Source organism: Terrapene carolina, unplaced genomic scaffold, assembly GCF_002925995.2.
Source record: "Terrapene carolina triunguis isolate 2854851 unplaced genomic scaffold, T_m_triunguis-2.0 Scaffold42, whole genome shotgun sequence".
In the NCBI taxonomy this organism is placed as follows: Eukaryota; Metazoa; Chordata; order Testudines; family Emydidae; genus Terrapene; species Terrapene triunguis.
The window spans coordinates 28,697,473-28,723,978 of record NW_020664393.1 but is presented as its reverse complement, the minus strand read 5'-3'; the positions used below and the strand labels follow the sequence as shown (position 1 = coordinate 28,723,978).

Sequence of the window (26,506 nt, the reverse complement as noted above, 5' to 3'; positions counted from 1 at the left end):
ATAACTAAACTATTGTTGTATGTAAAGTAAATAAGGTTTTTAAAATGTTTAAGAAGCTTCATTTAAAATTAAATTAAAATGCAGAGCCCCCCAGACCGGTGGCCAGGACCTGGGCAGTGTGAATGCCACTGAAAATCAGCTTGTGTGCCGCCTTCGGCACATGTGCCATAGGTTGCCTACCCCTGACCTAGATGGACCATTGGTATGACCTAGTATGGCTATTCTTAGGTTCTGCAAGAATTTATTCCATCAGATTGTGAACTTCTTTATAGCAAGAAAGCTATAATAAATAATATACATTAATAATTAAAGTGATAAATAATTTATATATGCATAATTAAAGCTATAATTAATATTCATAAAACAAAACTTGAACTTAGTAGATACAAATGTACATTGTTAAACCCAATGAAGAACTGTATAAAATAAAATAAAATACCCAAACCCTGCTGGAGAATAAAATTTATCTAGCTGTCATAAAATACTTGAAATGTATGATCCTACAACATTCTTTTAAGTAAAAACAAACATTAATACAAAGTCTATTATTTTAAAAATGTTAACATTGTGACAAGTAGACAAAAATCAGGGAATTCACAGTTGAAGATGGAGTGGTCAATGCACCAAAGTTGGTTTTCTGGTAGTTTCTGATTTTATACAATAACTGTTCTAATTTTAGTTCCCTTTTAAGACCAATGATGCCTTGAGAGACAACAAAACTGCTATTGACTTCAACAGGAAAATTTGTGTTTGCAGAACTGAAGAGTTTACTTCACTCCCACCCCACCTCAAAAATTGAGTATATTTACTTTGAAAAAAAAAAAAAGACTTGAACCATTATATTTCCTCACTTAAAGCCATGTTAACAACTATTTAAAGGATCTGACTGACCATAGGGGCTTCTAAAAAAGATCATGTTCTTCACCAATTTTTCATTTTTTAATATTGTTGCTATTTATGGATTCAGTGTGGCATGTTCAGTGGCTTCATCTGAAAACATCATGATTATTTCCTTTAAAAAGTGCATGTATAGAAAATCATTTTTTAGTATATTTTAATAGACTTCTTTCAAAGTACCCCCAAACAGACTAATTTTTCATATTTTGAAGTCAGGATTCAAATCTGAATTAGGTTGCATTTGAAGTCAGTAATACTAATTCACAGAAAGTTAAAGTTACCCTCCATATGAAGACTCTCTACACAGGTATGATTTTCAACTAGAAGTTATTTGTTGTTTTATAGCTGCTTGCAGCATGCCAGTCCAGTCAAACTTTATATTTCCACTCTGTATAGAAAAGCATAAGTAGTACCTATCTGTATGGTGTTTTACTTTGGCCACTGCTCTCAGTCTCCCTCTTAGATAAGTAAAACAGTTCATCCAAAATATTTTTAAAAACTAATTAGGATAAAATAAACTATAACTGCATTTCTGTTAACCACCAGATTAAATTTTTAAACTTTTAAAAGTATGAGTGTGGAGGGGTCGTATTGAGGGACGAGTGTTCCTAAAAATAAAAGGAAAATGTTTCTTCACACATTCCATAATGAGATTTTTTGTTAATCCAGATGGAGGGGAAAGAAAAACTCATTGTACTGCTATTGAGACATTTATTCTATTTTTAAACCCAGAGAAACTATTTCAGTAGTGTTGCTATACTTTTGAAATCGCTGTCAGATTTATTATAGATTAAGTCAAACCAGTTCTTACCCCAGATGATTATTCATTCACAGGTAATGGTTTTTAAGGCAATGGGCTTGGTTCATCACTATGTTAATTCTCATTTTGTGCTGGTGTAATTTCATAGATGTCAATGGCACATAAGTGGGTCTGATTCAACACTGTCTTACTCCTGTTTTACACTGGAAGTCAATATTCCTCAGTTCTGTGTAAGGAAATTGAAATATGCTATGTAAATTCTGGATGTCATTATAACTTTCCCATATTGGTTACCATATCAGCACTTTATACCCAGTGAAAGTGAACTCTGTATAAAAAGTTTATACAAAACAAAAGAATATTAGGATTTCAGGAAACTTGGAACCAAGCTGTCACATAAAACGGAATGTAACCTCAGCTTTAAAAATGCTGTCAATAAGATATACAAGGGACAAGCATGTTCCTGCTATTCTGCAGCTGTCAAATTTGCTGCAGAATTCCCCACCGCCCGAACCTTGCTGCAGAATTGTGCTCCAGAAGAAAGTTTTGCCTTTAAAAAAAAAAAAAAAAAATCCAACTTCAATTGTTGTGAAATAACCTTGAAAAGATGATCTGAATGACTATAAACCAAATGTAATGTTACCTTCCCAAGTCTGCAGACAGCCTGATGGGTTATCTGCTTCTTAAAATCTCAGTGAGATGTTAACATCTACACCTGTACCCTGATATAACGTGACCCAATATAACACGAATTCGGATATAACGCGGTAAAGCAGTGCTCCGGGGGGGGGACAGGGCCGCAATCCGGCGGATCAAAGCAAGTTCAATATAACGCGGTTTCACCTATAACGCGGTAAGATTTTTTTGGCTCCCGAGGACACCATTATATCAGTGTAGAGGTGTACTTATGACAAATTTAAAATGTCGTAATTGTTAACTATTTCACTTTTGATCATTTCAGCAAAAAGGACTCGTTAATATGCTTATCCCACAATCTCAAACCACCTCCCCAAATGCCAAAAGCCCCAATAGTCCCACATTCAGCTGCCAAATCTTCCAGTTTTCCCCGGTAGCTTTACAGTACCATTATGCACTAATAATATAAAAGTCTGCAGCAAATTGGAAACTGAAAATGTGGGGAAAATTTAAAATAAAATGAATTTATTATAAAAAATAAATAGCATGAGGGATACCATACAGGTTCTATTCAATTTCATATATAATTCATTTAAAAATCCATTTTTAATTCAAATGTAGCTGCCACAGAATTCTCATTATGCTTCAGAATGCAGCATCAATCATCGAAGGGCCACTGCTGTAAAATGTAAGTTCACCTTGCAGTGGCATACATAGGGTCTTGTTGTTTTACGATCATTTGGCCATCTTTACAATACAGTTTCCTTATACTTATATAGATGTGATATTTGATAGCATAGTGAAAACTCAAAGTTAGAAACAATGGCATCATTAATTTTGCCAGATGCTAGATCTTTCTTCACAGCACTGACAATATCTGGATGCATGTAGTATGCACTGTGATATTGTAATGAAATACCAGCCTGAAGATGGCAACTACAAAAACCATACAATTCCTTTTTTATCAGTAGTACTTACTATAAAATAAAACAAACAAGATAAATTTCAGCACTGTCAGCCTTATGACATTTGTGGCATAATCCAAACACTTCATTACATTTGTATTCTTGTGAAAATTTATTTGTTACAGTGTGATGAAAATTGACTTTTTTCAGTACAGGCAGAAGTAAAAACATATTGTAAAATAATAAAAATAATCACAGCTTAGTGAAAACTGGTTTACAATGTTTAAAAAGAATCTTTAAATTCAGGTAGTACTTCAGGGCTTTGGTTTGTTAGTATTAAGTTTTATGCTGAATCGCTGCACAGTACAAGAAAAATTCTATACCAGTATACCCTGTGTGGCAGTCCTTTGAGCATTTAGTCTCACAGTCATATGGTGGCAGGAAAATGTGTTGCATACATTTAAAGAAAAATTTAACATTTAAAAATAAAGAAAGCTCTGTTCAGATTAAAATTTAAACTTTCTTTACTGTCTTTAATACAAAAATATCAATCAACACTAAGAATTTTGACAGTGTATTCTACAAATTAACATGCCATGGACAGTAGCAATTGGAAGGTTTTGGGAAAGTTACATTAAAGTGTTTTATAAAAATAAATTATATGGCAAACACCACCAAACAAAATCAAGCAGGTGCCTTAGGCTTTCCAAAATAAGAGTAACATTCAGCTGGCACCATAACTGCTTTTCTCTCTCTCTACATATTTTCAAAATATCAACAAGGCCATTATTTTTAAAAACTCTACAAATAATCTTTATAATCCAACGGAAGCAGTAAAAAACTTCTGTCAGTGATCAGTAGCACAGGAGACCATGGTGATAGTGGTAGAGGGCTTCAACAGTGATCCATCCAACTGGTGTGCAGAGGAAGTGCACACATATAGAATACATTGGGTATGGTATCTCATCTAGAGTTCATGCGTAACTGATGAATGATGACACTCTCTAAGAGAAAAGAGCAAAACATTTGCTATTATATAATTGGAAATACAGGTAATTTTTAACAAAGTTAATAGAACTTAGCATTTATATAGTGCTTTTTTATCTTCAGAGACTCTTAAAGATTTTAATTAAACCTCACAACACTCCTGGGAGGTAGATATTATTCCCATATAAAGATGGGAGACAGAGACTGAGAAGAAATGTCCTGGCCAGTGCTACAGAGGGAGTCTGGGTTAGAGCCAGGATTAGAACTCAGAAGTCTGAGACTCCAACCAAATTCAATGCTCAGACCATATCTCTGTCATTATACAAAAAATGTAATTCAACTAAAATATGTCTATAAAATGTGCATGTCCACTATCTCTTCCCTCTTCTTCATGGGTTGCTTGTCCTCTTAAGCGCAGTTCATGTAAAGACTTACATGGGACTACTCACATAGTTAAATCCTGGCTCTACTGAAGTCAACAGTACTTTTGCCATTGACTTCAGTAGAGTCAGGATTTCACACATAATGTATAAAGCTATGTGTAGTCTTTGCAAGATCAGAGCTTAAGTTTGTACTGTGTGAACATAAGAGGTCATTGATCCTAATTAGTCTTTTGGTAGTACCACAACAAATAGTAAATAATTAATTAACTGTCCTATGGTCTAGATGTGTTTCCATTGCGCACAAGATGATATTCACTAAATTGGAGTTTAACCATAAATGTAAATTTCAATATGCAGTGCATCTTTAAAGAAAAAATATTTGTGGGTTTTAAATGATGAAATTGCAGTCAGACATTTGAAATGTAGTATAATGTGCCTTCCAAAAGCATTTATTTCTATAGTTGAAACTTCTTATATAACTACTGTGATTGTCTTCCCCTCCTTGTTTTCAAAAGCCATTTACAAGATATGCAAAATATAAATCCAGTGTATCCTTACCACTTTTATTAACATGTGCCTATGCTTCACCTTTTAAAAAAAATATGTTTGTAAAAAGTTTGATTGTGGGAATTGTACAATATTGTAATTTTAAAACAGAAAAAATGTTCAAATATTTCATTTACCCTTTATGCCAGAACCTTACCACTAGATGGCATATTTTCGTTATTTTACTCATATGGATAAAACAAGGCTAAAAGACAACAATTAGGAGAATGTGGGAACACAAGTGAAACAATGGAATTTCCCAATAAAGTGTATTTCTCTACATTTAATTTACGATTTACGTAAGTTTTTTCCATCCATCCATGTCTATATTTCCTCCCAGATTTGAATAATGAACATACAGGAATCATAAACTGTAGTAAAAGTAAACCTTCACCACCAATGCAGTTTTATAACTTCAGGTTCTTGGAGAATATGAAGCAAGGTAAAAGCTCTATTTGCTTAACATCAAATTTTACTCATATATGAACACATCTATTAATTTCAGTGGGAGTCACATGAGCTCATTTTAAGAAAATGGTTCTTAATATCCAGTATATACATTAGATATCTATACACAGAGTTTGAAGACAAAATTTACAATTTAAAAACAAAAATTTGGTAGGCAGAAAATGTCTTCTTCCTTGTACAGGTCCAATTAATAACTGAAGAGCGTAACTATAGTAAGGTTTCAAAATCAAAGTCTTCCTCTTATAGACCAAACATAACAAGTATGCAGGGGGAGGTCAGAGACTAGAGAGGATTAAGAAGTCATACATTGTGTATACTTCCATTATTCATGTGTTCATTAATTTCCCTTACACCTCACCCCTTCTAACGTTTGACTTTGTAGTAATGCATGTATTTTTGCTATTAAAATAGATGTCCAAAGAGGTGTTTGTCTAACATTTTCATAGGTTATATTCCAGGGATGGCCAAACTTACTGACACTCTGAGCCGCATACAACAATCTTCAGAAAGTGGAAAGCCGGGGCACACCCGCTGGGCTCGGGGCTTTTGCCCTGTGGGAGGCATCTGCCAGGCCTTGGGGCTTCAACCCCGCTCCTGCTGAGCCCTGAGCCCCAGTAGGTGCACCCCATGGGGCTGAAGTCCCAAGACCGCCCCTCCCCACTGGACAGAAGCCCCTACCCCACCTGCTGCAAGGCAGAGGTCCCAAGCTCCCCCCCCCCGCCCCATCTGGTAGGTGGAGAAGGGAGGGCCTGGAGGGGCTCCACAAGCCACACTTTAATTGTATCACGAGCCATGGTTTGGCCATCCCTGATATATTCTGGCACAGTGATGTAGGAATAATCTGGCAATTGCTAGAGAGAGTGCTTCTGGGACTATAAATCTTACAGCTTACATGAGTTATATATTTACTTAAAGAAACAAAACTTAATTAATTTATTCTAATGATAAAATTAAATAAAGACATCTGTATGGATAGGACCAAATTCAGATTTAAATGATATTGCTGTAAATCAGAGGTCGTCGTAATTATTTGTATTTACACTGTTGTAAATGAGTTTAAAATCTGGACCATAGTGAACAATTTGCATAAAGCCTGACCAATTCAGATAATAAAAGCAAATCAACTGACATTTTAACATTTGAAATTTAAATTAAATTTCTTTTTACAATTTACATGAATGGATAATACCAAATTATACAAAAAGATATACTGGAGACAATATAAGTCCCAGTGACAAAAGTGGATCATGTACCAATATAACTATTTCTGAACTTTTAAAATCGTGTTTAGAAGAGTTTTTAATATAGGGAGTTGCTCATACTTGTATCTTGCAAGAAGCCAAAAAATAAAATAAAATAAAATAAAATAAACCCACACATGGTCCTACATGGTTTTGTTCCTGCAGCTGATAGCTCCCAATTTGAAAGTAGTTAACCCTCTTGATATTTTCCAAAAACCCAAATAAGAACAGAGACCAAGTAGTAAGATAGTTTCAAAGTGAAGTCAACATCTATAATGACAAATGTTAGAAAGAGCTCTGTCTGGGAGAGCTCAGTCGAAGTTAAGGGAATGAGAATTACTCACACAGATGGAAGAGAAAAACATTCCCCTAAAGGAGAACAAGTTTAAAAGATGAGCTCATAGAAACTACTGCCAGCATACTACAGGTTTCAAACTGACTTAGTGATGTCAACAACTGATATGCGATAGGAACATATAATTGGTCTGAAAACCATCCTTATTGTTGTAGCCTGTGTCAAAAACCTGAAACATGGTAGGACGGCAGCCTTCCCTCTTTAAAGATGTACTCTGTTATTCTGATCAGTCACCGAACATTAGCGTTAACCTTGAGAGGATATGAAAACACGTTTACCATGTTTTAGGTAATAATCTGGTATTTAGTCTATAATTGGCATGAACCTTTGCAGACCAATTCTGTTTTAGAGATTATGCACATGATATTAATCACCAAGTAAGTGGTTTAAAGTTTAAATACTGTCATGTACATTCTGTATGGTCATATTTATAAAAGTCACAAGATATTTCAGGGGTTCTCAAACTGGGGGTCGGGACCCCTCAGGGGGTCGCGAGGTTATTACATGGGGGGGTCGCCAGCTGCCAGCCTCCACCCCAAACCCCGCTTCGCCTCCAGCATTTATAATGGTGTTAAATATATTAAAAAGTGTTTTTAATTTATAAGGGGGGGTCGCACTCAGAGGCTTGCTATGTGAAAGGGGTCACCAGTACAATAGTTTGAGAACCACTGTGTTATTTGCTTTTTTAATCACAGTGAAGGATTGTGATCAGAAAACGAAAAGAGTAAACAACTAAAGATCAAAGTGGCCATATGAAGTCAAGATATTGTTTGCTTAGCATATTTTAAGATCTGAAAGAAACCCCTTAGACTAGGGATTGCATGTCTTTTTGAACCAAATTCTGCAACCTTTCTCACACTGAGCAGCTCTTAGTCAGATCAGTATTTCTGTTTATGGCCATGAGATTACTCACATTAGCAAGCTATACTTAGCATGAGTAAGGGTGACAGCATCTGGCCCTATATAATTCAGTAGAAACTTGTGTTAAGGATCAGATTTAAAATCAAATACAGGGAAATTCAGTTATGGAGGTTACTCTGTCCTTAACTCCACACACAGATGCTGGAACACTTTTGTGATGTAAGCTGACTCATTGTTCTGAGACCTTTCTCACAGACAGAGATATTGTAACAGTCATGCTTCTTTCACTAGACAAAGTTTTTAAGGTGCTGAGTGGCTTATCTTATTGTAGTCACTAACTAGATTGCTACCTTCAGAGGAAAAGGGACTCTGAACTGTATGATCAAGACAGCTAAGCTTCAACTTGTTAAGACTTTTGAGCTATAAGCCTTTTTTGTTATTGTTGTTGCAATTCCCTCCCCACCCGCCCCCTACTTAGAGTAGCAAACTTCAGGTAAATGAAAACATATTACAAAATGCTGAACTCATCTAATTTTTTAACCAAAGATGCACACTAAACTTAAAACAGATATCCATAAGTACTTATAGGCATATGGTTTTCTCCAGTTTATACAAAATATTTCATTTCTGTGAACCTCAGAACAAACGCTTATACATCAATACTTAGTAAATAATTTACATTACCCTTTGGCTTACATCAACCCTTACACTTTATCTTTCTTTCCTTTTGAGAAGCTTTGTAAATTGCGACCTGCCCTCTTCTTGCTAATATTTAAACAAGATTAATATGTTTTCAGGGTCTTTTCCTACCAATATTCATAAGTTGTTACTTTTTGTTTGCTTGTGGGTTTTTTCCCCAGATTAGTTTCAGAAACACCCTTTTGCCTGGTTCTGATTCCTTGACCTTTTGCTAGGTTGGCTGTGGATCAGAGATTTTTCTCTGGTCTGGTCCTGGCAATGGGCTCTGCTACTGAATCCTCAAAATACTAGTCTGACTTGTCAATTCTCTTTCGTCTGGGGTTGCTGGATTCCTTCTCACATGTCCTGATAACTCCACAAGTGGTACTTCTAGTTTGCCTCTCCAATTCTAACTGTGCTGTGGTGGCCCTGGATATCCAGTTCGATCTGATGGTTTCTTCTTCAGTTAAAGTAGTTTCTCAAATCCCATCCAAAACAGATGCTGCTTTTAGACTATTGTCCCATATATATCATCACTTAAGTTAGGAAAGGCAAGTTTCTTTTTAAAAGCTATGAAAAAGAAGGCTTAAGCCATCTATAGTTCATTACTGTATCATACCACATTACCAGGGGGCTCATCTACTTTGCAGCATTTAAAATTACTGTTTTGAACTGAGTGGAAGATTTGGTTTAGCTCAGCATTTAGTGTTATAATGAGCTTTTAGCTTCATGTTGTTATGTTTACAACTTCTGCTGAAAAAGTTCTGATACTTAGAAATAATAAGAACTCACTAATGATTAATTGACAAATTGAGGTATGGGGCATTTATTGGGCATAACAATTAGCTGGAATTAGTTGATGCACTTCTGGTCAGTAACTCACAAATTCCCAAGAAGAAGCTCCAAGTTTGGTTCTGCTATTAGGAAAATTATATATATATAGTCATGAGTCTGTTTTTCAGATGTCCTAACACCTACATTTCCAAAGTTAATTGGAGATGCAGGTTAATGGAAGATGCTTGAGGACCTGTGAAAATCAGAATCAATATTTTTGTGATCGGTATCAGAGGGGTAGCTGTGTTAGTCTGGATCTGTAAAAAGCAACAGAGAGTCCTGTGGCACCTTTAAGACTAACAGATGTATTGGAGCATAAGCTTTCGTGGGTGGGCATTCACCCACGAAAGCTTATGCTCCAATACATCTGTTAGTCTTAAAGATGCCACAGGACTCTTATTTTTGTGATGTTCATCAGAAGGACATGTGCATGAAAGAAGAATAAGAATGCCTTCAAGATAGTGAAGCTGGGGTAAGCTCTCTAACGGAAATATCTGGATCTTTAATAGGGTAGCAGCCGAAAGTATGGATTAAAGGATAAACATTGCCTGATTCTACCACATTTTTGTTGCCCTCCACTGACAGACTCTTCTTTCAACCTCTCCTTCACAAGAGAAACTAATCCCCCAATCTCTTGGTTCATTGCATTGACCGTGTACATCCTATTAACTGCATTTGCTTCCTTCAGCCACTTAACTTCTTCACTTAGCATTCTCCCTCAAATTCATTTTGCGTTACACTTGTATTCTTCATGCTGCATGAGTCATCTTCCTTTCTCTTCTCTCCTCCAGCAAGGGCACCCATAGTTGTGGGACTCTTAATAGCTCACTCAAATGGTTGAATCATTATATATTTTTAAAATGCACCTTCTGGCTGAGACACAGCATGTCAAGTTACTTCAACCCAGAGTTCATTTATTGTATCTTACTTGTGTGGAAATTGAGTTTTCTGGGGAAATTATGGTGCTATCAAACAAAATAATGACATCAATCATTTACATCCACACCCATTTCCATGCTGAAATACTTCCTTAAAACATGCTAAAAAAAACACAAATGGAAAAAATGCAAATACTTCAGTATAACCAGAACAAAACAAAACACAAACTGGTACTCCATAGCACTGTAAACTGGGTCTTTATTTGAGATAGACACATACCAAACTTCAGGGAACACGCTGGAATTCAGGGTAAGTTGGGTGCAAAGCCCTCTGTCCCCTACCCTCTGTATCTGAGCAGAGTTCTCCATCAATTACTTTGCACCATTAACTGTCTGTATTAAGGACTGTTCTAAGACAGAAGAACTCTAGGCAGCTGAAGTCAAACTACAGCACACTTTCTGATTATGGGCCTGATCCAAAGTAAACTGAAGTCAAAGGCCTTGTCTACACTACCACAGTAAATCAATCTAAGTTACACTACTTCAGTTACGTGAATAACATAACTGAAGTTGAAATAGCTAGATCCACTTATTGCGGAATCTACATCCCACTGTGTTGATGGGAATTGCTCTCCTGCTGACTTAACTTACTCTTCTCGAGGAGCTGGAGTACAGGAGTCAATGGGAGAGCACTCTGCCATTGACTTAGCGAGTCTTCACCAGACCCACTAAATCGACACCACTGCATTGATCACAGCAGTGCGAATCTAGCCAAAAGTATAGACAAGCCCAAAGAAAGTAATTCCATTGACTTCCAGGGGTTTTGGATCAGGCCCAAATTGTGGCTGTAACAAAAAATCAGTTAGATCAGAGCTTTCCAAACTGCGGTCTGTGAATCACTGCTGATCCATAGAGAGATGGCTGGTCACATGTTGCTGGCTCTTCCTCTTTGTTTTAGCTATGAGACTTCATTAAAAGAGACCTAAAAATACATGGCTTTTCTAGCATTACTTCTCTAGGCAAGCAATGCTTTAGTTGTCTCAGGAATGTTAAATGATCATGAAAAAGGAGGGAAAGTGGCCTACGCGATTGTGAGTGAGATGGAAAGTGGTACCATGAGACAATCTCTTAAGAAGTGGCCCATCCTATCGATAAATTCAATAACCCCTGCCTGAATTAAGATCAATGTGTAAGTGAGGCTGCTCAGTCTGATTTCATTGTCTGCAAACATTACGAGCCTCCAAGTAGCTTTTTAGCTCAGCATAGAAACAAAATTATATTGTTAAAGTCAAGACACACACACACACCTATTAGTTTGTTATGTTAAGTGACAGTTTCAGGACTTAATTAGTAAATGCAAACACTAGCAACTAACAGACAGGGGGCTGATTTCCATGGTAGCAGTAAAACCTGCACAACATACCCCCTTAGCCACTGCCCTCAGCCCTTCCCCCCGCCCAGGGAGGCAGAGCTGTTGGCTGAAGATTTCTTCAGTTCTATTTTCATAGACTGAGTCTCGGCACGAGGCTCGAATTTTGTCACATTTCCTGTTCCTGGGGCTGCCACTACTGGCTTTCCTGCTTTCATACCTTTTGACACAGGAATACGGGTGGGTGTAGGTCTCTGTGATGACCCATCCTGTCCTGTCTGAAAGAGAGAAAAAGAGAAAGGATATAATTGTAAGCAAGATTTTTAGGAGTTTTTCTTTAACAGATCCTAAATCTGTACAGTTCCTTATTTGTTTCTTCAAAATTTTAAAATATGCCTTGAAGCACCTATCCAGTGCACTGGGAGCCTCTGCCATGAATTAAAAATAACAACTGGCCATAAATATATTCACCCCAGCTCCTCCTTAACAAAGACAGAGAAAAGATGGACTTTGCAAGCATGCCCAGAAGGTTAACAAATCTAGGCTCTTGTGTACCAATGGTGGGGAGCAAGTTCCAAAACGGAGGACCCCTCACAAGGAATGCCCTGCCACGCAGCTCTCTCTCACTTATATTGGGAGGGCCCCAGTTTGAGTGCCTCGGCTACTCTCAACAGTTGCAAAAAATCACAGGAAGACAGATCATATCTCAGGCAACCAGGTCACTTTGGGCACCTAAATTATTTAATTAGTATTCAACTTTGGAATCAGGGCATCTCCTTTGGTATAACGATGGTTGAATCCTTTGCAGCATATTTAAATATTAGTGGCATGAAGCAAAATGCCAAGAAGACATTTTGTACCAGAAGAGTTACTGTACAATGGTGAATATCATGCTAGAGATGGACCCAAAATGCAGAGGTCAGATCCAGACCTTATTTTTCTGGTGTTCAGATCCAGTATTTTGGGTTGGCTTATTAGAGATGGGGGTCAGGTACAAAGCTCTGGATCCATACTTTCCTAAAGTTTGGAGCTGTTCAGATCCAGGGAATTGGCCTAATCTTTTATTATTGAGAAAAGAGAGGAAAAGGAGAGAAAGTCTCTACTGTCTTACCCACATTAATGTAGACAAGACCAGCACCTCTATGGGAAGAGATGGACTAGAAACCTAATAGGTCTTTACTATTTCCTGTTCATCTGACAGGCCAATGTATTCTGCAGCAAAAGAATTTGGAAGCCATTCTTTGCCATGCAGCTATAGGCCAGAATCTAACCATCACGTAGAGAAAACGTGTATAGCCTTCCTTCATGGTTGAGAACAAAACATAATGCAAATGTAAACTGATGCAGCATTGCACATGCATTGCCCTATTTATCTCAGTGGGCTGTTAAATTTGAAGCTTAATTAACAATATTAACTGCTTCACCACTGATCATTTTAAACAGAAAAAAAAAATCAGTTATTGTCCTAATCCCAAACTCCCAGAACACCTCCTCAAGTTCTAGAAGTCCCAGCTGTCCTCAACCTAGAAGCTAAAATACTTCCAGGTTCCCTGACAATTTCTACATAGTAATTTTGCAGTGTGAAGACCAAAGCTGCAGCACACTGAAAACAGCAAATGTGGAAACAATATAAACTGAATTGAATCAACAAAATAAACAGTGTTGTGGGCACTTATAATATATATAATTTTCCTAATAGCATTTAGTTGCACATTACAAACCTGAGTTTAAAATAATCAAATGAATCTGCCACAGAATCTCCTTCCTGCTGCACCAGACTGCAATAGAATCTAGGGCCCTTGCCACAGAGTTTAGTTTCAAGTTGCTGTGGAGCACACAGGGTCCTGATTATATGTACTGAGCATTGCAAAAAAGGAGGCAAACTACCACCATCCTTACCAGTCAGTCAGCACTCTCCATTACTTAATGTTCCAAGAACAGTACAAAACCACATGCACACATACACAAAATAAAATAAATGAAATCACAATTGGGAAATTTGAATGCTGACAGACCGATGGGAAGCAAGCCACTTTCAATAATCAAAAGCAGTGTTTACAACAACATTTAAAGGAACTCACATTTTTATGTCAAAACAAATAAGAACCATGGAACATTGTATGGCACAACATGCAAATACAATCTATCAGAGTTGGAAAATATGTCAACATACCCTGGAGCCAAAATGACAAACATCCTGCACTCCCTGAAAGCTTTCCCCGGTGTGTAAACATACAGCTATTAAATGAAGTAGCTGGAATCTCAGGCATTTCTTGAGTTTTAATGACACGTAAATTATTAACTGAAGATTTTGGCACTCTAGAGTTACTAGTTTCATGTCTAAAACACTCAAAAATCATTTTAAAGTATTTTGACTCTGCCCTCCCGGTCCCCAAAGAGGCACACTAACATGTCGCTCAGATCACAGCTCAACACACAACTCCAAACACATTTTTTCCTTGCTAAGTGAAGGGAAAATTAGCTGTATACAGGTCCCCACTGTCTGGCCAATGTAACTGAATAAACATGCAGACTGGGCTTCAAACAGCCTCAGCCAGTGCTGGTTCTAGGGGTGAGCAAGCAGTGTGGTTGCCTTAGGTGCCAACTTCCAAGGGGTGCTGTACCCCTGTGCCATTTGTGTGTGTATGTGTGTCTCTCTCTCGCTCTCTCTCCCCTCCCCTTTGCTGATTGGCCAGCTGTGGTGTTTTGGGGGGTTCAGCTGCTTATGGGGAGCATCTAAAACATTTTTTTGGTGGCTGGGAAAATGGCTAGAGCTGCTTCTGCCTTAACAGTGTCAGTTGTAGAGAACCTCTTGGTATCATTTTGCAGGATTCAGAATCCGGTTGGCTCCCTTCTGCCTCGCACGTTTGCAGGTGACTGCATTTTTTTCTGCTTTACGCAAATATACTGCATCAGCCAGAATTTGGCTCTCTGTACTTTTATGAAGTTAATACGGGACACCTATAATGCTGCCTCATTAGGACTTGCAGAGTGAAGCTAAGCTGTTCTCTTCCCAGAAGTACACACTAGTGGAACATTATAGATACCCAGAACTAAATTTTAATGAAGGAGTAAACACATGCAACTGCCGAAGCTATTTACGCCCATAACGGTGGCTCACCGCAGAACATGCAGACATGACTACAAGTATACTAGTCAAAGTATACTTGTCAAAGTGTTTGCAATGAGGATGGGTGGTTGGTTTAAATAAGCAGCAATGATTTGGACTTTTTGAAAGTTTAGCATATTCTTAAGCAGTTTATAACACAAATCCTCGAGTGTATTTTATTACTATCTGAGAATAGCTATGTCACTTGCGCATTATCTCTTGTAACATTTTTAATATGTGAGGGGAAAAGTGGTACAGAGGGGGCAAGAACAGTCATAACACAACAGAGAATTGGGTCCCAGGCCTGTAAGAATGGCACAGAAGGTGTGTGGAACACACTGATGAGGAAATTACAGGACTGATAATCATGGATTTTTGTGGTTTGCATGAGTTGGCCAACCACATCAGCACTTCCAAGATGGTATCTGTAATTTCATTCAAATTGAGCCTGCTGGAGGCACTTATATAGATTTTTGGAAAATAAAAAGTTAGACAGACTAGAGGGGATGTCAATTAAAAAAAGAAAATCCCCCATGTCCTAAATGGCCCAGACATGAAATTACAGCCACCATCTTGGAATCACCATGCAGGGAGGTTTCACAGCTCAGGCAGGACTCCTAAAAATTACATGCTTGATCCTAAAGAAATATTCTCCCTGTATAACTGGTGGTTCTGCAGAGTTGTGTGTCGTCCCCCCCCCCCCCCCCCCCCACACACACACACCTACCTCTATTTTATACAGTTAAAGTTAAAGCCATGGCAAATCTGTCATAAAACAGACAAGAGCCAGGAACTTCAGAATTAAATCTCCCACTCTGTTCTTTATTCACCCCACTGGGTACTGTATTGCTACATAAATCATATCAATTAGCGGAGAGCTATACACTAGCTAAGCACAATGGACTAAGTTAAGAACTGACACCTCCAAAAAAATAGAAGCAGGGTTTCTCTCTGCATTGCCCCCTCTTCCTCTCTGCCCACCTCCCCCAACCACCATAGGAAAGTTTACAGCACCATCCTTCTTTCATTTCCTACAGCTTTGCAAGGGCTTCCTTGTAAGGCTCACCTCAAGTAGTTATAGTGAGACAATGCCAAAATGGACCGTTTAAAAACACAACAGGGCAAATTCTGCTCTCAGTTACCCCAGTTGAAATCCAGAATAACTCCAGTGAAATCAGTAGCATGAACAGTTTTTTGCAACTGTTCTTCCACAATTGGGTCTCACATAAAGTCCATTTTATGGCTTCCCATCTCCCCACCATGAAGTCTGGGCAGATATCCCATGGAATCCTCTGCTACTTACCACTGATTGTGTTCCTCGTGTGGATGATGTTGTAACCGGAGTTATAGTTATGGTACTTGTCACTTTGCTTGCTCCAGGCCTGGAGGAGAAATGGTTCCTGGGGGAACGAAGGACGGTACCAGTCATAACCTCCTTTTCTGCTGCTACATTCATTGGTCTGACCGTTATCACAGGACTAGCTCCTTCAGAAGCAGCACCAGGGGAGCGTTTAAACTGAGAACCTAAGTGAATGTGAATTTTGTTGTCCTCTGTTGTTATAATGTTGGCATTGGCATTGTACTTCCGGATTGGGGTTGGGACAGTTTGTTTTTCTGGTGTTACTTTGAAAACAGCCCTTCCCATGGTCATATCCTGCAATTCTGGAGAAACAGAGATTTCTGCTGGTGCTGCAGACGTAGATACTGTCATAATCTGAATTGGGGACGTGGGTCTTTCCATGAAAGGAGCTCTCCCTCCATCTGAGGATTTTTCTCTGGAGAATGTAGTTATAGTAACAGGTGACATAGCACGCTCTGGGCCCACTGAGCTCTCGCCACCTTTTCCTTTTTGTGACACATTTGGAGAAGGAATTATGGTAATCCGTGGCTTCTGATTTCCCAAGGTTGGAATGACAGTGGTGCTTGAAAAGAATTCCTCAGATGTTGGGCTAGTTATCTCCAGAGTAGCTGTACTATTCTCATGATCTGGAGTCACCCGAATATGAAGAGGTTGCCCCTGCTTTGGGGAAAGGACAACCTCTCCAGGATGTCCTGGGCTACCATGTGTGCGGGCTCCTTTATCATGAGCTCCTTGGGACACATTCTCTCTTTTTCTCATCCATGGTATCCAAGATTTCCTCATTGCAAGCTCATTTGCTGCTGGGGGATACCTGTCAAGCACAGATGAGCGCTCTGTGGGTTTTTTCAGCCCTACCTGTCGCAGATTACTCATGATGTGATTTTCCTCTTGGAAGGATTTCCTTATAAACACAGCTGGGGTTTCTTCTTCTGCTGCTTCACTGCTTACTGCATCAGTCTGCACCCCAGTTGATGTCACAGGAACATCTACCATTCTTCTACCATTCATGCTGGGTCTGAGGACACGACTGTAACGCTTAGAAAGCTCTAACTCTTTTGTTAAGTTCAGGACTTCTTGACCCATATTTTTGTTTTTATCTTCTTCTTCCATAAATCTTTGCTGAAGAACGGAATAATCAACTTGGAGCTGGGAAAGCTGGTCTTCTTTGTTCATCAGCTCATGAATTTTTTCCTTAAGAGCTTGCACTTCTGCTTTCAAATCTCTGCTTTTAGCTTCTTCTAACCGAAACCTGTGCCTCAACTCTGCTTCCTGACTCACCACTTCACCCTTCTCTATTGCTTTGTTTTTGGCAATCTGGAGCTTCATTTCCTCCAGTTGTTGAGAAAGGAAGTTAGCTTTGTCCTGCTCAGTCCTAAATTTCTGCTCCAGCTGATCATATTCATCCTCTGTCTTCATCAAGTCTCCTTCAACCACTTCCAATTGTTTGAGACGTTTTTTCAGTCTTTCAATTTCAATGGTTAGTTCTTTAATCTTGTTGTCCTCATGATAAGCAAGTTCTTGTCCTTTTCTGGCTCGACCTCTTGCTATTTCTCGTTCTACTTCCTCTATACCTTCAATTCTTTTCTTTAACAAATCAACTCTACAACTCAGTTCAGAGGATTTTTCTTCTTCACTTTTCAGTTTCCCAATTAACTCATCTCTTTCCTTTGTTAAACTGGACACTTTTTCCTCCATTTCAGTTTTCAGTTTCAAAAGTTTCTTACTTTCATCTATTAATTTCTCAGTCACATCCATAACTTTACCTTGTTCTACCTTAACATTTTTGTTCAGACCTTCAACTTTTCTTTCTTCCTGCTTTATTTTTTCCATCATATTTTTTCTTTCATCCACCAGCATGACAGTAAATGACTTCAGCTTGGTAAGGTCCTCCTTTAAGCTTAGTTCAGCTTTTTCCAACTTACTTTCTGAAGATTCAAGATCTTTCACTCGAGTCTTCACCATGTCCAACTCACTTATTAAGTCTTTGGTTAAATTCTTTTCTTTCTCCAGATTTAAGTGCAACTGGGAACATTCAGACTTACTTTTACTAAAAGCCTCTTCCAGCTTCTCCAGTTCTGACATTCTCTTCTGCAACTTTTCCACTTCAAATTTCAGCTCTTTGCTGTGATGTTCTTCCTCTTGCAGTTTCTTTTTCAGCTCTTTACACTGGGATTCAGTTTTTGTAATCTCCTCATCTTTGCCTTCCATTTCAAGTACACGCTTGCGTAGGTTTTCCACTTCAGCCATCAAGCTAGAGTTTCCACATTCTCCTTTTGCTATTTTATCTCTTAATTCCTGAAGTTCTTCCTCAGCCTTTTGAAGATTTTTATTAGTTTCCTCTAGCTCCTCAATTCTACGAGTCAAACCAACCAGCTTAAGTCTCAGCTGTCTATTATGTGACTCTTGATTACCCAGTTTAGCGGTCATCTCCTCATGCTCTTGAGAAAATGATAATGTCTTGTGTTCAAGTTCTGCTTCTAATTTCATCAATTTTTGTCCATCTTCTTTTGTTTTTGAACTAATAACTTTAAGCTTTTCTTCTTCCTCCTTTAGTTTCTGAGCAAGATCTTGTATTTTCTGACTTTGCTGACCAAGTTGTTCAATATGCATTTGTCTCTCATCCACCAGCATGAGTGCAAATGACTTGAGTTTGACCAATTCGTCTCTCAGTTTATTGAGTCTCTTTGTGTGTTCTTTCTCCTTGCGAGCTTGATAGATTTTTTCCTGTTCGAGAAGCTTCTTTAACCTGAAAAAAAATGGAATAAATACATTATACGAGTGCAATTTTCCCCTTACATTTCAAGTTTCCGCCACATTTTCTACGGGTTTTCATGTTTGCATTACTGTCCTAGAGCGCTCTTTCAACACTTGGTTCCATATAAGTCTCCCAAAGCACAGTTATTTAAATTAGGGAAGCTTATTGGAAATCACACAAAATCATTTACTATTCTGAAAACAAGTGTCAAGTGTAAGATTTTATCCTCCAACTATCCTCCCTACACATTTTCCCCTTTATCTGAATGTAAATACATTATTTCAGATTTCCTCTTTAATCCAATATATATGTGGCATCATTCAGTTGCAGAATGTTATCTTCAGTTGCAGAGGTGACAAAGAAGATTTTAACACACAGCTTTGAATTGAACTATTTCTCCATCATCATCCCACCTGAGAAAGTGTACAGTTTACCCAACAGGACATATCTCTAGATTTACTGTCCCTTTTATACTGTGCCAGCTTTATAAGATGGAAGCCTCATTAGCTTGTTGTACATGCAAGAATGCGTGAAATGAGATCAGAATTGAGTGAGTTGCTTCAAGCAGCCAGCCTTCACCGGATCAACATTGGTCAGAAGTGAAACAGCTGACCAGAAGTACAGGATGTCAGCACTTGGTCATCATCTAGATATTGCAGCAGTGGAAAATTAATATAAAAATAGGTTTGGCTGCTTAATGACTGCTACGTTAAAGACTTAAAAGTGTTTATTTTCCTGGGCTCAATTCCACATACAGCACAGTACACAACTGGTACCGCTCTACTGACTGCGAGGATCAGACCGATCAAAGCTTTGGCTATAACACAAGTTCTCTACTTGACATACAGCAATTAGAGAGCAATTGAATTTTCTGACATTTCACAGAATGTAAAGGCTGATATATGAACTAGATCTATTATCAGAAAAATGATTTAAATCTGTTATGTGCAATGATACTTTTCCAGACCTATTCATATAACATTTCAAAGCAGAAACAAAGTATAGTTGTATACATTTTAGGCTTGTGCTTTAAATCCAGAACACATGGATATCAATGTAGAAAGTGCTAGTGCATTATTTAGCAGAGATTTGTAAATGAAATGTTTTTCCACTGATAAAGAGATACTGTTGTTGCAGGGATATTTATTGTCATAAATTTAGGAGCACTGCTGTAAAAAAAGTAACAGTATTGTTTTAAAGAAGACGATACAGATATGTTTATACAAATTACTGGGAAACTACATACTGTTCAATCCATTATCAAAGTACTCTCAGTTCCCATATGAAGATCCATCCAACAATACAAATTCATTTGCTTTCTTCAGTCTATATCCAAAACTTTTTAACCCTTCACAACCAAGTGAAGAGCTAATTTATTTGGACCTTGATTTAACAGCAAGAACTAAATTAACTTGGTTGTCAATGACTATTAATGTCTCACTCCTGATTCCATGGGAATCAAAAAAGACCAGGAACTGGGATGAAAAGCCATAAGAAAGGGGAGGGAAGCCAGAACACTGAAAGATTCAATAGGCAGGGAAGGCGAGTGTCAAAGAAAGTGACTGAATGAAAGGGTGGGATGGGATGTGGGTGGAAAAGGAGAGTAGCAACATTAGAAATGGAACTCATTTTTGGCTCCGGAGGAAAGGCAACAGTGGGAGCAGGAACGATCAGTAAGACTAAATTTTAATCACAGGTATTTTTAGTAAAAGTCACAGACAGGTAACAGACACTAAGCAGAAATTCACGGCCCGTGACCTGTCCATGACTTTTACTAAAAATACCAGTGAATAAAACTTGGGAGGTCTGCCCGGGGCCCCCACGAGTGCTGAGGGAGGGCAGGCCAGCTGCTTGTAGGGGTGGGGGGGGAGAGGAAGGGACAGTGTGCAGCCCGGGACCCCCACTGGTGCGGGGGGGGAAGAAGGGTTGATGGGGCCGGTAGGCTCCCTACCTGGCTCCACGCCTCCCCCCCAGCAGCAATAGAGTTTGGGTGTGGGAGGGCGCAGGGGGTTGGGGCACGGGACGGGGTGAGGTGGGATCTGTGCAGCACTTATCTGGGGGGGCTCCCTGGAAGCGGCGACATCCCCCTCACTCAGCTGCTAGGTGGAAGCATGGCTGCCTCCAACTGCAGGCACCACCCCCGCAGCTCCCATTGGTCATGGTTCCCAGCCAATGGGAGGTGCAAAGCCAGCGCTCTGGGTGGAGGCAGCGTGCACAGCTGCCTGCCCACGCCTCCACCAAGCAGCTGAGAGAGGGGTATGTCACTGCTTCTGGGGAGCCCCCTAGGTAAGCGCTGCACAGATCCCACCTCACCCCGTCCCGTGCCCCAACCCACTGTCCCCTCCCACACCCAAACTCTGCACGGTGGCCCGAGACTGCCCCAGCAGCGCCCAGTGCACCTGACGCAGGGGCTGCCTGAGCTGCCCCTGAGCCAGGTGCACCGGCTGCTGCAGAAGTCACGGAGGTCACGGAAAGTCATGGAATCTGTGACTTCCGTGACCTCCATAACAAAATTGCAGCCTAACTATCAGGTATAGGATGCTGTAGCACATAGCACAGAGAAATGGGGAGGGGAAAGAGAGGGGGAAATCAGGGTAGCTAGCAGAAGAGAAAAGAAAATATACCAGGAATGGGAGTAAATCAGTTTGTCTGATGCATCCCCTAAGAGATGTGAAAAAATTAAAGTGAAAAAAAGAAGATCCCCAAGCAACATGCACTGTCTTTATACATTCTAGGAAATTGTGCATAGGATGGCACTACCAACACCAACCTCCGTACTGCAAGTTTCTTAAACTGCTGAACTAAGCCCTTATAAGGTCAGGTAAGCAAAAAGAACTGTATCCTTGAAAACTCTCAGGCCTCTTTTCCCCAAAAAGTTAATTTAAAACAGCCTAGGTGTTTGAATTACTGACATTCAGTTAAGATACACATCCCCTCTGAATCTGGCTCAGTGGAAATTAGATTCATAAGAACATAAAAATGGCCATACTGGATCAGAACAATGGTCCATCTAGCCCAGTATCCTATCTTCCAGCGGTGGTCAGTGACAAATGCTTCAGAGGAACTGAACTGAACAAGGTAATGATTGAATGATCCATCCCATCGTCCAGTCCCAACTTCAGGTAGTCAGCGGTTTCGGGACACCCAGAGCAGGGGGTTACATCCTTGGCCATCCTGGCTAATAGCCATTGATAGGCCTATCTTCCATGAACTTATCTAATTATTTTTTGAACCCTGTCATACTTTTGGTCTTCACAACATCCACTGGCAATGAGTTCCACAGTTGACTGTGCCTTGTGTGAAGAAATACTTCCTTATGTTTGTTTTAAATTTGCTGCCTATTAATTTCATTGGGTGACCCCCTAGCTCTACTATTATGTAAAGGGGTAACTAACACTTCCTCATTCACTTTCTCTACATCATTCATGATTTTATAGACGTCATTCATATCCTACTAGTCATCTCTTTTCTAACCTGAAAAGAGATGACTTTAATCTCTCCTCATAGAGAAGTTGTTCCATATCCTAATCATTTTTGTTGCTCTTGCCTGTACTTTTCACAATTCTAATATATCTTTTTTGAGATGGGTGACCAGAACTATGTGCAATATTGAAGTTGTGGCCATTACATGAATTTATGTAGTGGCATTATGACATTTTATGTTTTATTATCTGTCCCTTTCCTAATCATTCCTAACATTCTGTTAGCTTTCTTGACTGCTGCTGCACATTGAGCGTATATTTTCAGAGAACTAGCCACAAGGATTCCAAGATCTCTTTTTTGAGTGGCAACAGCTAATTTAGACCCCATCATTTTGTATGTATAATTGGGATTATATTTTCCAATTTGCATTACTTTGCATTTATCAACACTGAATTTCATCTGCCATTTTGTTGCCCAGACACCCAGTTTTATGAGATCCCTTTCTAATTCTTCACAATCAGCTTTGGACTTAACTATCTTGAGTAATTTTGTATTGTCTGCAAACTTTGCCACCTCACTGTTTACCCCTTTTTCCAGATCATTTATTAATATGTTGAATAACACTGGTCCCCTACAAATCTTTAGGGGCCTCTGCTATTTTCCTATCCACTGTGAAAACTGACTATTTATGTCTACCCTTTGTTTCCTATCTTTTAACCAGTTACTCATCCATGAGAGGATCTTCCCTCTTATCCCATGACTTCTCACTTTGCTTAAGAGACTTTGGTGAGGGACCTTGTCACAGGCTTTCTGTAAGTCCAAGTACACTATATCAGCAGAATCACCCTTGTCCACACGTTTGCTGACCTCCTCAAAGAATTCTAATAGATTGGGGAGGCATGATTTCCTTTTACAAAAGTCATGTTGACTCTTCCCCAACAAATCATGTTAATTCATAATTCTATTCTTTACTGTAATTTCAACCAATTTGCCTGGTACTGAAGTTAGGATCGCCTCTGGAACTTTTTTTTAAAAAGTGGCATTATGTTAGCTATCCATCAGTGATCTGGTATAGAGGCTGATTTAAGCAATAGGTTATATACTACAGTTAGTAGTTCTGCAATTTCATATTTGAGATCCTTGAGAACTCTTAGGTGAATACCCTTTAGTCCTAAAGACTTATTACTGTTTAATTTACCAATTTGTTTCAAAATCTCCTCTACTGACAACTCAATCTGGGACAGTTCCTCAGATTTTCACCTAAAAAGAATGGCTCAGGTGTAGGAATCTCTCTCACATCCTCTGCAGTTAAGACAGATGCAAAGAATTCATTAGCTTCTCAACAACGACCTTGTCTTCGTTGAGTGCTCCTTTAGCACTTCAATTGTCCAGTGGTCCCCGCTGATTGTCTGGCAGGCTTCTTGCTTCTGACGTACTAAAAAAAATTTAGCTGTTAGTTTTTTTGTCTTTTGCTAGTTGTTCTTGAAGTGCTTTTTTGGCCTGCCTAATTATACTTTTACACTTGACTTGAGAGAGTTTATGTTCCTTTCTATTTTCCTCAGTCAGATTTGTCTTCTAATTTTTAAAGGATGCCTTTTTGTCTCTAACTGCCTCTTTTACTCCGTTGTATAGCCATGCATCCATTTTTGTGATTTCCTTACTGGTTGTTTTTTTTTATTATTTGGGGGATACATATAATTTGAGATTCTGTTATGATGTTTTTTAAAAGTTTCCATGCAGCTTACAGGCATTTCACTCTTGTAACTGTTCCTTTTAATTTCCATTTAACTAGCCTCCTCATTTTTGCATAGCTCCCATTTTTGAAGATAATGCTAGTGTGGTGGATTTCTTAGCATTTTCCCCCCTACAAGGATGTTAAATTTAATTACATTATGGTCACTATTACTGAGTGATTCAGCTATATTCACCTCTTGGACCAGATCCTGTGCACCACTTAGGACTAAATGAAGAATTGTCTCTCCACTTGTGGGTTCTAGGACTAGCTGCCCAAGAAGCAGTAATTAATGATGTGTAGAAATTTTATCTCTGCATGCCATCCTCAGGTGTCACGTTCCCAGTCAATATGGGTATAGTTGAACCCCCCCGCCCCCCCCCCAGTATTATTGGGTTGTCTGTTTTCGTAACCCCATTAATCTCCCTAGGGATTTCACAATCACCATCACCATCCTGGTCAGGCGGTCAGTAGTATATTCCTACTGTTATAGTCTTATTATACAAGCATAGAATTTCTATCCATAGAGATTCTCTGGTACTGTTTGATTCATTTAATATTTTTATTATATTTGACTCTATGCTTTCTTTCACATATAGTGCCTCTCCCACCAGTGCCACCTACTCTGTCATGCCTATATGTTTTGTACTTTGGTGTTACCATGTCCCATTGATTATCAAAATTCCACCAAGTTTCTGTGGTGCCTTTTATATGAATATTCTCACTTAATTCCAGGCACTCAAGTTCACCTAGTTTAGTATTTGGACTTCTTGCATTTGTATGCAAGCGCTGATAAAATGTATCAATATTTAGTTATCTGAGTTCATGTGATGTAATTGACTGGGGCGCTTTCATTTGACTGTTTCTCTTCAGCTTCTACTTGTACTTTATCAACTTCTATCCTCTCCTCTTTACTAGGATACAGAGAATCCTCGTTAATAAATCCTCCCCTAAGCGATGCATCTGTCTGAACTGTACACGCCTCAGCATTTGTTGGCTTTCCCTCAGTCCTTAGTTTAAAAACTCCTTTATGACCTTGCACCAAATATTTGAATGAGCATAAGGGAAACTAAATGGGTGACCAGTACATAACAAAGAACAAGAAAAAAGTAGAATGGAGGATACTTTAATTTACTCCCTATTTCACAGTCCTGTTATTTTCTTTTCTCCTCTTTATGAGTTATTCTAGTTAGACATGTTTTCACTCCCTTGGACTCAGTAGGCCAAATTTAAAGGCAACGCACAGGGAAGAGGTGTAAGCTAGATTGCTACCCACCTACCAAAACTAAGTGAATTTAATGGTATGTCTTCACTATGGAGACTATACTATACTATAACCTTGTAGCGTACATGCAGCCTACACCCACAGAAGGGGTTTTTCCATTGGTGTTGGAACACCACCTCCTTGAATGATGGCAGCAATGGAAGCATTCTTCTATTGACATAGCTATGTTGCCCTGGGGATTAGGTTGGCATAGCTATACCAAGATGGGGTGTTGATTAATAATGGCTACCAAAAAAAAAAATCTGCCCCCTAAATCCAGATTTATAAAAAAACAAAAACGACAACCACGCTAACCATTGCATCCATCTGTCCTCTGGGGGAAAAAATAGGCCCCTTTTAGCGTGTTGCAAATTGGGTTCCCAAAAATTAATCATCAGTTTTGAAAATCTTGACCTAAATGAATTTGCTTCAGCTGCACACGTGCTTCTTGCATTCATTTCCCATTAATATCTGAATAAACAACCTTTACTGGCATAAATATTCACAGAAGAGGTGTCAAAGTCACATGGACAAATATTAGCAGAAATTATGTATTTGCATCAGAAATCCTCACACATGCCAGAAAAGGTCATGTGACGTATCTGATTACTCACAGCTGACCAATGCAGTACAATCCACAGTGTATTTTTAAATAACCTCTAGAAAGTCGTAATCTGCTTGCTGATATTAAACCAGCAGAAACAACAGCTAACCTTGTTGTGTAATTTCTTATAGATTATTCTCCATGATCTATTTTTCTGAGACTGTTGGAAAGGACTGAATGGACATGGAGATTAAACTACCCTAATAGGTGCTGTGTCCAGGTTGTGTGGGTCAAGTTAGAGCGTCATCTGACAACGATAAAGAATCATAGAAAGAGTCACTTCTAACACTGAACAAGGAATTTTATTAGCAAAGCCTATTATTCTCAAGGCTACTCCATCTCTCTCTGCAATATTCAAGAGTTTCTGCCTAGAACTTTCCCCACACTCCCACTGATTGGCTTCCTGCAGTGTTTTTAAAAACATAGGATACATACCTTCACAACGGGTTATGTAAAAACTC

General features: G+C 38.9%; 1 protein-coding gene across 2 annotated transcripts in view; it reads right to left on the bottom strand.

Annotated features, from left to right (window-relative positions):
* Positions 1–2,796: 2,796 nt before the first annotated feature.
* The window catches only part of FILIP1 (filamin A interacting protein 1), a 101,450-nt gene continuing 77,740 nt past the window's right edge, over positions 2,797–26,506 (bottom strand). Inside the window, exons 4-6 of one of the 2 annotated variants that reach the window (XM_029911917.1) lie at positions 16,211–19,013; positions 11,853–12,076; positions 2,797–4,202 (exon numbers count right to left, since the gene is read on the bottom strand). In XM_029911917.1, the coding sequence (XP_029767777.1) occupies positions 11,870–12,076; positions 16,211–19,013 (3,010 nt within the window). In that variant the 3' untranslated portion in view covers positions 2,797–4,202; positions 11,853–11,869. The remainder of the gene's footprint in view (positions 4,203–11,852; positions 12,077–16,210; positions 19,014–26,506) is intronic. The other variant, XM_029911920.1, reaches the window with a different exon arrangement.